Source organism: Cyprinus carpio, chromosome B16 (genome assembly GCF_018340385.1).
Source record: "Cyprinus carpio isolate SPL01 chromosome B16, ASM1834038v1, whole genome shotgun sequence".
NCBI classification, from domain to species: domain Eukaryota; kingdom Metazoa; phylum Chordata; class Actinopteri; order Cypriniformes; family Cyprinidae; genus Cyprinus; species Cyprinus carpio.
Genome location: NC_056612.1, coordinates 18,319,591 through 18,332,462, shown reverse-complemented (window position 1 = coordinate 18,332,462; position 12,872 = coordinate 18,319,591). Strand labels below are relative to the sequence as shown.

General features: G+C 39.3%; 1 protein-coding gene across 2 annotated transcripts; it reads right to left on the bottom strand.

Annotated features, from left to right (window-relative positions):
* Positions 1-742: 742 nt before the first annotated feature.
* mboat7 (membrane bound O-acyltransferase domain containing 7) lies at positions 743-6,361 on the bottom strand. 2 transcript variants are annotated; one of them, XM_019090822.2, is made up of 10 exons: positions 6,204-6,349; positions 5,705-5,795; positions 5,390-5,469; positions 4,484-4,613; positions 4,261-4,387; positions 4,022-4,178; positions 3,454-3,649; positions 3,168-3,320; positions 2,284-2,460; positions 743-2,180 (listed from the first exon to the last, which is right to left on the bottom strand). In XM_019090822.2, exons 3-10 carry the CDS (start codon positions 5,463-5,465, stop codon positions 1,793-1,795), a joined length of 1,404 nt encoding a protein of 467 aa, XP_018946367.1. In that variant the 5' UTR covers positions 5,466-5,469; positions 5,705-5,795; positions 6,204-6,349; the 3' UTR covers positions 743-1,792. The 2 variants fall into 2 exon arrangements, with proteins under 2 accessions (XP_018946367.1, XP_018946366.1); XM_019090821.2 differs by lacking the exon at positions 5,705-5,795 and having other exon boundaries at positions 6,204-6,361.
* Positions 6,362-12,872: the final 6,511 nt, after the last annotated feature.

The window sequence follows — 12,872 nt, the reverse complement described above, 5'->3', positions numbered from 1 at the left end:
TGTTGAAAAAAGTTAAAGTTATAAGCTGGTTATGAGCTTTGGTCAGCATCTCTGTGTGCTTTATTGCCCTTAAAAAGTGCTGTCATAAAGACAAGGGGCATTAATCTTTTTGTTGCATGAGCCAATGAGCCTTTATATACAGACTATCAAATCACTATCACACACTGTTATTAATTATATTTATATTTCAAAATGTTAGAATTTTGAACTACTTATCAATAAATCCTGGAAAACTGTACATCAAAATTTGCACAAAAATATTGAGCAGCAGAACTTTTCAACATTGTTAATAAAAAATGAAAATATTTTTTGTGAGGACCAAATCGGCAAATTAAAATGTTTTCTAAAGCATCATGTGACACTAAAAACTGAAAAGTTTATAAATAATAAATACAATTATAAAACATATTACCATAGAAAAGAGTTTAAAATTGTAAAAAATAATTTCTTGCTAAAAAATATGTAAGAAATATAATAATCTACAATCCCCAAACTTTTAAATGGTAGTTTAAGTCAAGGCAGAATGTGAGCTATTACGGTAGGGGGAAAAATCCATCACATAAACGTTTGAGACAGGTAATGCAAACTGTCACTTTATGTAAAATCAGATGATACTCATTAACACATTTTGTCTCCATTTCACCAGAAGAAGGACGTTTGGGTGTGATAAAAATAAATAAAATAAAAAAAATCACTGTGGTTTTAATTAAATACTGTGATTTTTTCAAAGAAAACCTCAAAGTTTGAAGTGGCAAATCCTGTGTTTAATACTCCAGAAAGTAAACATTAGAGATACAACATAGCAGTTAGATATTATAGGAACCAGGATACAATCTGAACAGATCAATAAACTGAACACTAGTGCTACTATCCAGTGTACGAGGACAAATAATCTGAATGTTTTAAAATAGGACTGTTCATTAGATTTTATAAGAACAAAACTTCTGAGCTCTTTTGAGAAAATCTTTGTAACACGTTAATTGGTACAAAGCTGCACTTTACACCATGTGGTATCAAACTAAAAAAAAATGAATGATGAACAAAACAGCAGAAAGATTCACTACTACTTTCTGAAATAGTGAAAAAAAATAATAATAACTAAGTTAGCAACTACTTTCACATTCTTTGTAGACTTATAATAATATTGATGCATATGACACAAACATTAACCATCAATGGATACTCAACCCATCCATCACAATGGATGAAAAACAAGGCAGACTTACTTTTAATAACAATAGAACACCTTAACGTAAAGGTTGTATTACCTCAAAGACACATTACAGAGAGAGTGAATCTCCACAAATTTGTGCTCAAAGTAGTGATACTGGTCCAACATTCATTATTATTATTATTTTTTTTAAATGGATGGATTCAGTTATAAGTACTCTGTGTAGGAGATTAATTTGAGTCCCAACGTCACGGATGAGCAAAAAAAACACTGTTAAAATACAATACAAAATTCCTTTCCAATTGACCTGGTCAGAATGAATCTATACGGTTGCACGGTTTATCATCAGATAACAAGAATCACTTTTCAACATATGTAATAAAATAAATGCGGACATTAGAATGAACATAATTATGGAAAATATCTGAAGCTATTTTCACTGTTACTAAAATACAGACTGATGTCCTTGGGTTCATCGTGTATTACACTTCTGTGTTGGTTTTTAAAAAGCAAAATACCTTGAATGGCAGTTGATGGCTATAACACTGCATGTTGGGAAATGTTTTTTTGTAAACATACCAGCTCTCCGATTATCAGCATGATCATAGCGTCACATTCGTTTCACTCAGCCTTCTCTCTTACAACATCCTCTTTCTCTCCTTCACCTCTTTCCCTTCTCTCTCTCTTTTTACCTCCTTTCATCACTTGTCCTACTCCTATACAAGCAACAGCAATGATGTGAATTATGAAGTATATGGAGCTCCAGTAATTGATGGTGTCGCTGGCCTTCAGGAGAACAAAACCCATGCACATGCAGTCGTAAGCCCTCATCTTGAGGAACCAGTGGATCCAGTCGAAGATATTCTGGCCCGCTGGGCCTAGACGGGCTCTGACTGATGCCTCCATGGCCGATTCTGCTGCAATACACAGTGGGATAGTGAGAAAAGAGAGGTAGTACCCAGCATGGAGGCCATGCCAATAAGCACTGATTAACATAGTCCATCCAGCCCTGTCATTATAAGTAAAGAGAGAAAAACAAAGAGAAAGTTAAAGATTAGTGATGGTCAGTAACAACACAATGCAGTCGAAAGGTCAAATGTACATGCTTGTACCTGAGAGCATACGCTCTGAAAGGAGCATTGGGGTAAATATAGTAGTGAAGCCACCACTGCACCGTCATGTTCCAGTAACGCATGCCATGCCGAACCTTTACACAGAAATCTGTGTTATAACAGTCAATGTTCTGGATCGTTTTAAAGTCATACTCCACAGCTGTGTCTGGATCAGGACTGAAAAAAAAATAACATTTCATTAATATTATCAACCGCAGTATCAAACCTTAAGTGAGCTTCTAATTTCCTGTAGAAAGTCTAGCTAAAGTGTCTTGTAGATCCACGCTTAAGAAATATCGCCTTATGACCTAATGACTTATATTACATATTTTAAAAAGGGGCATAACAGGTCTTTAAATGAATTTTTAGTACTGTTCTGGCAACCATCTTATTTATTAAATATGATATTTAATGAAAACTATTTAACAAATTCATATATTTATAACCAGCAAAACTGTTTGCAACTCTGATGTTTTGAACACCATTTGAAGGATTTCTGAAGGATTATGTGCAACAAATAAATGCAGCCTTGGTGAGCTTAAAAGTTCTTTTCAAAAACATTTACAAAATTCCCGGTACTTCAAATAGATATTAAGTGATACTTTTTTGCATGTATTTCCCCTATTCTCTTTTACAAATAATTATATTTGTCTTGACAAGTGTGGTTTAAAACTACACAACTGTGACCCTGCTGTCCTCTGACACTGTGTTTTATTGGATCCTGTTTCAAGTCCGTTACTGTAAAAGGTCAATTTATTTATGATCATAACTGTTATATACTAGTATAAATATATCTGTAGGTGTACTTTAACGTCATCAGATTTACAAGTTACAGTCAAATTGTAAAAGCACATTATAACTATCAATAAAGTTTAACACCCCACCTATATTTCACTGTTGGCCCTCCTCCAGGTTTGGACAGCGCCCCCTGAGGGTAACAGCCTAGACCTGCACTGATGCAGCCAGCCTCTGCCCCACACCATGCAGAGTAGAAACGCATCCGGAATACAAAGAAAATTGCCACCATGTAGAAAAACCTGAAATATAATACCACTATGATTCTCAATATGATAACAAATTGTGATAATGTATGCGTTCATTTTACCATCTCCTTTGGCATTTAATTTTTCGACTCTCTTTGGAATGGTATTTTTATCCAGAAAAACGAACCTGTAAAAGTAGTTGTGGTCCAGGAATTCATCAGTACGGACATAGGGCAAGGGAAAGACTGAGTTGACGGCTATGAAGAGAGCTCCGTAAACGGGCACCATCTTCAGCCTCTGCAGGCAGGGCTCTTTACCCGGCAATGACAGAGGATTGGACTGCTGCAACCAGTCTGCATACGTCTTATAACGGAAGAAGGGACCTGCAGAACACCGGCAAGAATGGGTGGGAGAAAGAATGGAATATGAAGGAACGTGAGAAGGGAATGGTAAGAGTTATCAGTGAAGACATAAAGCAGATGGGCAAAGATAGGATGGAATATAGGTATGGAAACAAATGCAATATTGGAATGAAAAATGAGCCACGGTTTGGGAGGACAAATCATGGCAAAAGAGGAGCAATAATAAACAATTAGTTATAAAATGAAATTGGACTCACACATAACTGAACTAGTAGCAGAGAGAAACAGAGAGAGACATGTTAGCATACATGCAAAACAAACAGCACAGAACATTTGAATAGACTCAAAAGCATTCCCACATATTCAAATCAACACAAAAAGCATGCAAAATACCTGTCATTATGCCCACATAGCAGTAGCTGTATGATATAATGTCATAGAGTGAAGGCTCATGGGAAAGTCCTTCCACCACTGGGGATTTGGTGAAGGTGCTCACTTCCTTTTTCTTCTCCAAGTGATAACTTTGAATCTCATTGGCTAAACTGACCATCTGTGCATTCCAAACAAAACTCATTCAATATATATCAAGAGTTTAAAACATGGTTAATGTGTCTCATTTTATTCTCTCATACCTTCAAAGTTAAAAGAAGTTGAATGGCATTGGCAAAAGGTGTTGGTTGAGGAAGGCCAAACCAGGTGACCAGACGGAAAAAGAGGAGGTACAGAAATGTCCAACCCAATGACAGAGCAGGGGCACTTCTAAATTTAAAAACAAAAACAAAACAGACGAAGGTCGAACAGGGGAATGACACCAAATCCAATGTAAAATTTCAGAAAGCTACATATCATACTAACCGCCAGTTGATCTTTATAATCAGCCATGTTCCTAACACTGTACACAGAGAGTGTAGAGTGTGGATCCCACAGGTTGCTATCGAGATGATCAAACCTAGCAGCAATGCTGCCCCCTGCTTGACTGGAGGACCTGGGAAATATTACACAGGAAAATGATCAAGGGCTGCTATTTGTGACATACATCTGAGAATAAAGGATTATCACAAAATAAATTAATTAGGCCAAGAACTTGGTTCCGTCAGTTGTTGATTGGATTTTGAGACGTGGGCATTACACTTAACAATATAGGAAAGTAAATATTTAGGGTGGTGGTTAGTCTGGGGTGGTGTTTCAGTGGAATGGGTTTTTTGTTTGGGTAATTTATTTTGTGTGTAAATGGATGGGGTAGGTAAAATTTATTTTTAAAAATCAAACACATGCAAGGATGAATCACTGACAGTGAGATTTAGAACATACATTTAAAACAGATTTTCATCTTTTGCTGACTTTATAATAGGGTGAATACAGGGACACTTAAGCTTAATCATCCCTCTCATTATTTCATTACTCCAATCAGCATTAAAAATTCTTCCAGCAAACAGCATTACTGGTACACTGGGAAAGCCAATAAGTTTATTGTAATTTTGTATTTTTATTTGACCAACATAAATTTACATTTTGACCCATTTACTATAATAATAAATAATTTGTCAGTTAAAACTGTGATCTACAAGGTTTTAGGTGAAAAATGTGTTTGAAGTGAGATTTCAAGCTGTAGTATTTATTTAATATTCTGTACTTTTGTCATAATACAACATTGTGTGATGGGCTGAAATTAAAACAATGCCGATGCCAAATTAACCAGCTTCACCTGTATTCACCCTATTTTTCACACATTAATGAGAAGAATAACATGTTCAGACTTACTTAGGTAGCGGAAGAGGAATCCTACAGGAATTGATGCAGCAAGGATTCCTAGGTAGACTAATTCATCTGGTGACATCTTTCTGTTTACAACAATAACAAAGTATAACAACTGTCTCACTGTTTAATACAGCGGTTCTCAACTCTGGTCCCCGAGGTCCACTTTCCTGCAGAGTTTAGCTCCAACCTTGATCAAAGATTGAGGGCAAGAGTTGAGAACCTCTGGTTTAAGATATCATATTTCATTATCAATCTAACATTCAAATTGTATGTGGCTTGGGTTAAAGGAAGAGTTCCCCCCAAAATGAAAAGCCTCACCCTCCAGTTGAGTTTCTATCTTCTGTTTAACACGGAAGATATTTTGAGGAATGTGGGTAACCAAACGGTTGCTGGTCCCCACTGACTTCCACTTTAAGGAAGAAAAAACTTTACGGGTGAACTATCCCTTTATTCAGTTTAGAAAACTGCCAACATTTAATCAGTCATCCCATCTTTGACTATCTTTGACATTATTAAAAATGAAACAATGAGATGTGGAGGTAATGCTTATGCAAAACGCGTTTAATCTTTGACTTTACTGAACCAAACATTTCCAGCTTGTCATGATCGACAGCTCTCTAGCTCAAGCACTCACTTCAAAGAACCAGTCATTCAACAGAAGTTATCTTATGTTTTTCATAAATCTTACATTTGAATAAATCATAACATTTTAGATGCATCTAATAGACTGGCCTTGCATATAAGGAGACTGACAATGGATCATTGAGAATGGATAATATATACCATATAATTCTGAAATAACCAGAGCAATACTTACAGCAGTGATATATGGAGATGTGCTATCAAGGCGATTTATTCTAAAGGATATTAAAATATCCTGCAGTCCCCTTTAACCGCCCGCACTGGTGTATTCTCTCCTCACCACTTCCTACTACCACATATGTTCATGGCTCGCTTTATGAGTTGCCAGCATAGGTTGCCAGATATTCATAACTTCTTTTTCTTCTTGATTTTTAACGGCGGCTGGCAACCAACGTAAATAGGTGCATTACCGCCACCTATTTAACATGTGTGGAACAGCGTTTTATATTCTATTTATCAGTCAAAAAATATTTTACTATTTATTTCACTTGACCATTTTATTAAAACCTTGAAATTGTATTCTTGTATTCCTTTTTTTCTTATTTCTTCTATCATTTTTCCTCTTTTTGTTCATACTTTCTACTTTCAAGAAATATATGAGGTATTGTTTCTTCAACATAACATCGTTCACATAACCCATTTGGATATTTCCCTATTATTTCAGACATCCCAACCTGCAAAAAGTCATTTCAGGGAGGTATCCCGAAGACCCCCCCCCCCCCCAGAAAAAAAAAGAGGAAGGAGCACAAGTATATGATAATTTCACCACAGAACATGACTTTACTAAAAAGATATCAAAGCATAAAATATTATTAGCTATTCTCTATAAGCTATAGGCCTATGGCAGTTATTCGTTAATTATGTTTAAATATGTAGATTACTTTTATTAATTTATATAAGCTGCTTATACTATTTATGTAAACTGCTTTTATTTATTTTCCATTGAACACTTTTAAACAGGTCTAAGGAGTTTGTTGTTTTCATGTAGCTTTGGCAAACTATAGCCTGAATAATATGCACATGAAATGAAACATGTCAACTCACCTCAACATGCCTTTTGCAATCATTTAACCCGCCATGGGCAATGCTGAAGTCGCTGTTACAAATAGTGCAGCGAGCAAGACTGTCATTATGTTTGACACTACAACACTAGACTACTACTTTCGTGTAGTCTGCCGTAAAATGTGTCGTTATACTTGGTTTTTTAATTTGTTTTTATTTTGTGGGCACTCTCTCTCTGCCATGGTGCTCCTTTTACTAGATAGACATAACTGATTAATTTGGTTCAGGGGGAGAAGAGATAAAAGCCCGCCCACACATGGCCACTGAAAAAGTGAAAAATTGATCGTGGTTGATTTGCCGAAACAGGCCAATCAGGATGCTCTCTGTCTTACATGCGCTTCGCACTCACGCACACTAGCACACACACGCAAGGTCTCTCTCTCCCTCTCGCTCTCTGCCGTGCGCGCGCTACATGGTTTTTTGAAACACAGTCTCTGTCTCGCTTAGCATGCGCTTTTGCTCGCTCGCTCTAGATTCCGGGAGTTTTTAACTAATTCGCGGGCATCAGGGAGCCGCTATCATTATGCGGGAGACTCCCGGGACTTCCGGGAGACTTGGGATGTCTGTTATTTTAAGTGTGCTATATAAATTTGAGTGCCCTACCAATATTCTGTTATAGATAACCCCCCTTCCTTAATTTACCTATACACTTGTTACGTCCTAAGGTGTTTGATTTCCTTTTTATTGTGAATGTAGGTCTTGCACCTTGTTGTTGTTTTGTGCTCTCTTCTCTCAGGTTAATTACCCCCAGCTGCCACTCGTTGTGAGCATGCCTGAGACTGAGTGGAGCAGTATGACTGTAGCCTTCAGTCGCTGCTAGGGAGGATCACTTCTCCCCAGCCCTTGTCTGAATCTTATTGTGTCTGCCCATGCTACTAGCCCTGTTGTATTATGAATTTATTGTCAATTGTGAGTGCTTCCTAATAGTTAAATCCTTGTGAGGGTAACTAGGGCGACTGATTCCTATGTGCTGACTGTGTGTTGCTAACCGGCTTGATCTAGCCCGTGTGGGTAGCTTAAAAGGCACTGTGTGTAAGTAGCTCACCTAACTTGTGTAGATGCTAGAAACTTTCTGTTTTTGTTGAGTTAGCCTGAAGATTAACTTATTCAGCTCCATCTCTTGTATACAGCAACCATCTTGAAGAGAGTTGAGTGCCTTATTTTTAAATATCTTTTTCTCCTGGTTATTGGTGTAGAGAGAGGGAGCTGAGCTTGGGGAAGTTTATGGTTGTTGGTTTTCATCTTTGTTTTGTGTATAGGTTAGTCACTCTGATTAAAAATTCTGTTCATTGTTACAATTTACGTTCCAACTCAATAAATGACCATTACCTTTTCCTTAAGGAATCTTGTGGAGTTTTCACTCAGGGGCTGAGGACTTAAGTGTATTCTTTGTTCTTTTTACCGCCTTTTTAATATTACTCTAAACTATTTTAATTATTTCTTCTTGTTACGCCTCCACAATACCTCTATAAAGGAGGATGTAACAATTGGGGGCTCATCTGCTAATCTGTTTTTGAGTGTTGTAGAAAAGCAGATTTATTGTTGATTGCTGACTTCTTTTAATATTAATGTGTCTAGGGGTACGACGAAGTGAGTTGTTAAACAAACGTTGAATGATTTGCACTCATAGAGATGGGGATTCTTCCAGAATATTCTGATGGAGGGGAGGAGGACGGTTCACCTGATGTACCAGGTAGAGCTATGTCGGGTGGCGGCCTTCCCATAGTCCCGTGCTGTAGAGTCTTCGCTGACCATGACCCCCTAGTGTTAGCTATCAAGATGAAAGAGCTTTGATCTTGAATTATTAAGGAGACAAGAACTAGACACATTGCTTGTTAAGCTACATATTATAGAAACTGAGATTCGTATCTGTGTTAATGTGGACCGCTCGTGAATTCAATTGCGAAAGTTTGAAATGTAAGGAAGAGGAAAACTTAAGACCTGTACCTCTTGCCCCGTTCACGAGGCCCTGATGTTAAGCTCTTCCATCCTATGCCGCACCTGCGACACCTCAGAATTCACATGAAGCTGATGCTGGTGTGAACTTTGATGTTAGCAAGTATCTGAAATTTGCTTCCCCCATTCAGAGAAAGTGAGTTAGATAATTTGTTACATTTGAGTGTATCGCCATGAAGCTGCACTGGACTAAGGATGTCTGGGGCTCTGCTACTGCAGTGCAGTCCTTTCTGGCAAGGCCCAAGAGGTTTATTCTGCCTTAACCATTAGATACAGTCTCTTGACTATGACACAGTAAAAGCTGCTGTATTAAGGGCATATGAGCTTGTCCCGTGAGGCATATAGACACAGCAATTCCGTTACCATGCCAAAACTGCCAAACAGACTTATGTCGAGTTCGCATGAGAGAAGTGCGCACTTTTTGAGAAATGGTGCCTTTCTAGTTGCCACATTTGATCAACTTCAAGAGCTAATTCTGCTTGAGGAATTCAGAAATTGCTTACCTGAAAGTGTGGCAGTTCACCCTCAATGAACAAAGTCACCTCTGTTAATGACGCTGCGGTGTTGGCTGATGAATTTGTACAGAAAATGGCTGGGGTGCAGCCCAAAAACTGCAGCTTTTGTGCACACACTGGGTAATGTTAATTGTAGCGCAGACACTATTACTAGTGTGTATCAGCCATTCTTGTTGGATGACACTGTGTCTCTTTCACCTGATAAAGTAGGAAGTCAGTGAAGATTTTGAGAGACACTGGGTCAGTCCAATTGCTAATTTGTGAGAAAGTGTTGCCTCCTGCTGCGGAATACACACTGGAGCTAATGTTCTAGTGTGTGGAATAGGTAGTGGATGTCTTAACCTGCCATTACATGATCTGTACCTCAAGTCTGGCTTGATCACAGGTCCTGTAACATTTGTCGGTTTGTGCACAATTACCCGTTGAAGGCGTCAACCTTATTCTAGGAAATTATCATGCGGGAGGAGATGTTTTTCCTAGACCTTTGGTGAGCAACAACCCAAATCAAAATGATTATTCATTGTTTGTGCAAAACTTTCCGGCTGTCTTTCCTGCATGCGCAGTGACGCGTGCCCAGAGAAAGAAGTTTGATGTAAATGATCTCTCTGAAAGTTTCTCAATTGACTTTGAAGTACATGAGACCAAAGCCAGTGAAAGCGAATGCTGCAGAGCCCTGTGAAACAGTTGCTGCTATTGAGCTGCAGCCCATACTTCAAATGGGCAGAGCGCAGTTAATTTCTGCTCAGAGGGCCGATTCTTCTCTGGCCTGTTGTATTGAGTCTGTTTCAAATATCAAAAGTGAATTGCCCGAAAAAGTTAAATACTTTTGGAAAGGGGATGTTCTAATGCACCATTAGAGACCCATTGCTCATTCCTCCCCTAACGAAGTCCACCAAATCGTTCTGCCTCAATACCGGGAACCAATCCTGAAAATCGCTCATGAAAATGCCTCTCAGGGCACTTAAGGCTGATTTATACTTCTGCGTCGGACCTACGCCGTAGCCTTTACGCCGTAGGCTATGCGTCAGTTTTAATTTATACTTCTGCGTCGTTTGTCCGAAGTGCGACGTGCAGTACCCATGCAAACCGCTAGTCTGCGGTGTCCACGGGCATGTTGTTGGTGTTGCTGGTGTAACCCGCAGTACCATGACAAAAGCCGAAGGAAGAAGCGGCTCGGCGGAGAAGCAGTATTATCGCCATGACGGCGACAAATAAATATTAAATCAGTATTTTAAAACTACAAAAAGGAGACAACAACGGAACAAGAAGAAGATGGCCATTCTTTCAAATCTTCACAAGGACTTGTACCACGGCAGATCAACATTGTTTATCGCGGACAAATACTGATGGCCCCGGGTATAATGCTATGTAGTATAATACAAATAAGACACTTGTTCTGAGCGTGCTTTGTTTTATTTATATAAGAAAGGTGTAACATTAAAATAATAGATATTAAAGTGCACATTATAACACACACACCAAACTCAAGTACATACAGAGGAAGGGGTTCTAGCATTGACCAAATCACAGTGCTTGCGGTTCGCGTAGAATTGACGACGCTGTTAGATTTTTGGAAGAGGTGCACGTCAGGTCACGGCGCTGTGGCTACGGCGTACGGGTGTGGTCTATGCGTAGGCTACGGCGTAGGTCCGACGCAGAAGTATAAATCAGCCTTTAGGTCAGTAGTTCTCAACCACATACCTGGAGGACCCCCATCACTGCACATTTTGCATGTATCTACCTTAATCAAACATGAACATGATTAGGTCTTCCTGGCTCATTAGTAGATATTCACAGACTTGAAATGGGGTGTTTAACAAAGGAGACATGCTAAAATGTGCAGTTTTGGGGGTCCTCCAGGAATGTGGTTGAGAACCACTGAACTTGTGGGTATTTACTAAGATGTTTAAGAATGCTATCCCGCCTATTTCTATTGGCCAGGGACTGAAGTCTGCCATATGTTGCTTAGAACTGCATTTGGTACCCCCCTTTCAAAATCAAAATCCCAGGTCATGAGTACATCGATCTGACGATAAAGTGCACGGTTACTTCGTTTCCCTGAAAGTGATTGCATACGCTCTATAAAAAGCTCCTATAATTATTCGGTAGCTAATCAAAAGTCAGTACGGTCTTTGGATTGCAAAGGTTATACAGAGTGATACAAGGCACAAAAATTTCCTCAAAAACTGTTCGTGCAAAACCCTAAAGCAGTTCGGAATCAAGGGCATGAACTTTCAAGCGCTTATCACCCACAGTCTCAAGGAGCTGTGGAAAGGTTCCTCCAAACCTTGAAAATGATGTTGAGGACTTACTGCTTAGCAAGTGGTAAAGCTATCTGGGCAGAAGCCTTTGCCATTCCTGTTGTTTTGCTGTCAGAGAAGCCGAACAAGAGTCACTTGGATTCAGCCCTGCTCATCTCGTCTTTCGGTCACAGGTGTGAGAGGACCACTCAAAGTGTGAGCGAGCAACTGTTAGCTAAAGATTCACCACCTGTGCCTGTTCCTGACTATGTAAGCTATGTGAGAAACGCCTACACAGAGCTCGCGAACTGGCCAGGGAAAACCTAGCTGTTGTTGTACAGTCTGAAATGAAGAAGAAACCCTACAATATGAAAAGTGTTGTTCACAGCTTCCCGGCCAATGAGGAACGTTATTGTTCTTTTGCCAGAGCCAGGGTTTCAGCGGCTGCATCGCAAAGTTCTGCGCGTCCCCTTCTCTGTGAAAGAGAAACTAAACATCGACATGAAGATATCATCCAATCAACTTCCTGAACAGGCAGCGTGCAAGACCTAGAGTACCGCCATGTCAACATGCTAAAGGAAGTTTGTGCAAGCCGTGTCGTTTTTCACCCACCTGCCGCCCCATATGAGCTTCTGATCATACTTTACTCATTACCCGTGGCGGTAAGTGATGCAGAAACCGACTAAGCAAGACTGTGTAAAAATTACAGAACTATGCTGTGTTTAAAAGAACCTCACCTGTTTTCTTTCTCACCTCGAACCTGAGCAGGTTGACCAGATCATGCAGTTGATGGAGTCAGTTCCCTTCCCTGTTCTCTGATGTTCCAGGGAGAACCACAATCCTGAACACGATATTGACGTGGGTTCGGCCAAGCCGATTTAAACCAAACACTCCTACAGAGTTAGTAGCCCAGTGAAGGAGACCATAATGCAAACTGAAGGGTTGAATATATGTACAGCATGGTTTAGCTTCAACACAGCCAGAGTCCGTGGAATTCACCACTCCCTATTAGTTTCCACAGAAGATGGAAACGTCGACACGTTTTTGCACAGACTTTTGCAAAAAGGGAAG

Bases quoted from the DNA above. Each gene is read 5' to 3' on its own strand.
- mboat7 (XM_019090821.2), bottom strand. From the start codon at position 5,465: ATGTCACCAGATGAATTAGTCTACCTAGGAATCCTTGCTGCATCAATT. The intron at 4,388-4,483 runs GTTAGTATGATA...TTTTAAATTTAG, and splicing joins ATTATAAAGATCAACTGGCG to AAGTGCCCCTGCTCTGTCAT. The intron at 4,179-4,260 runs GTATGAGAGAAT...TGGAATGCACAG, and splicing joins AACTTCTTTTAACTTTGAAG to ATGGTCAGTTTAGCCAATGA.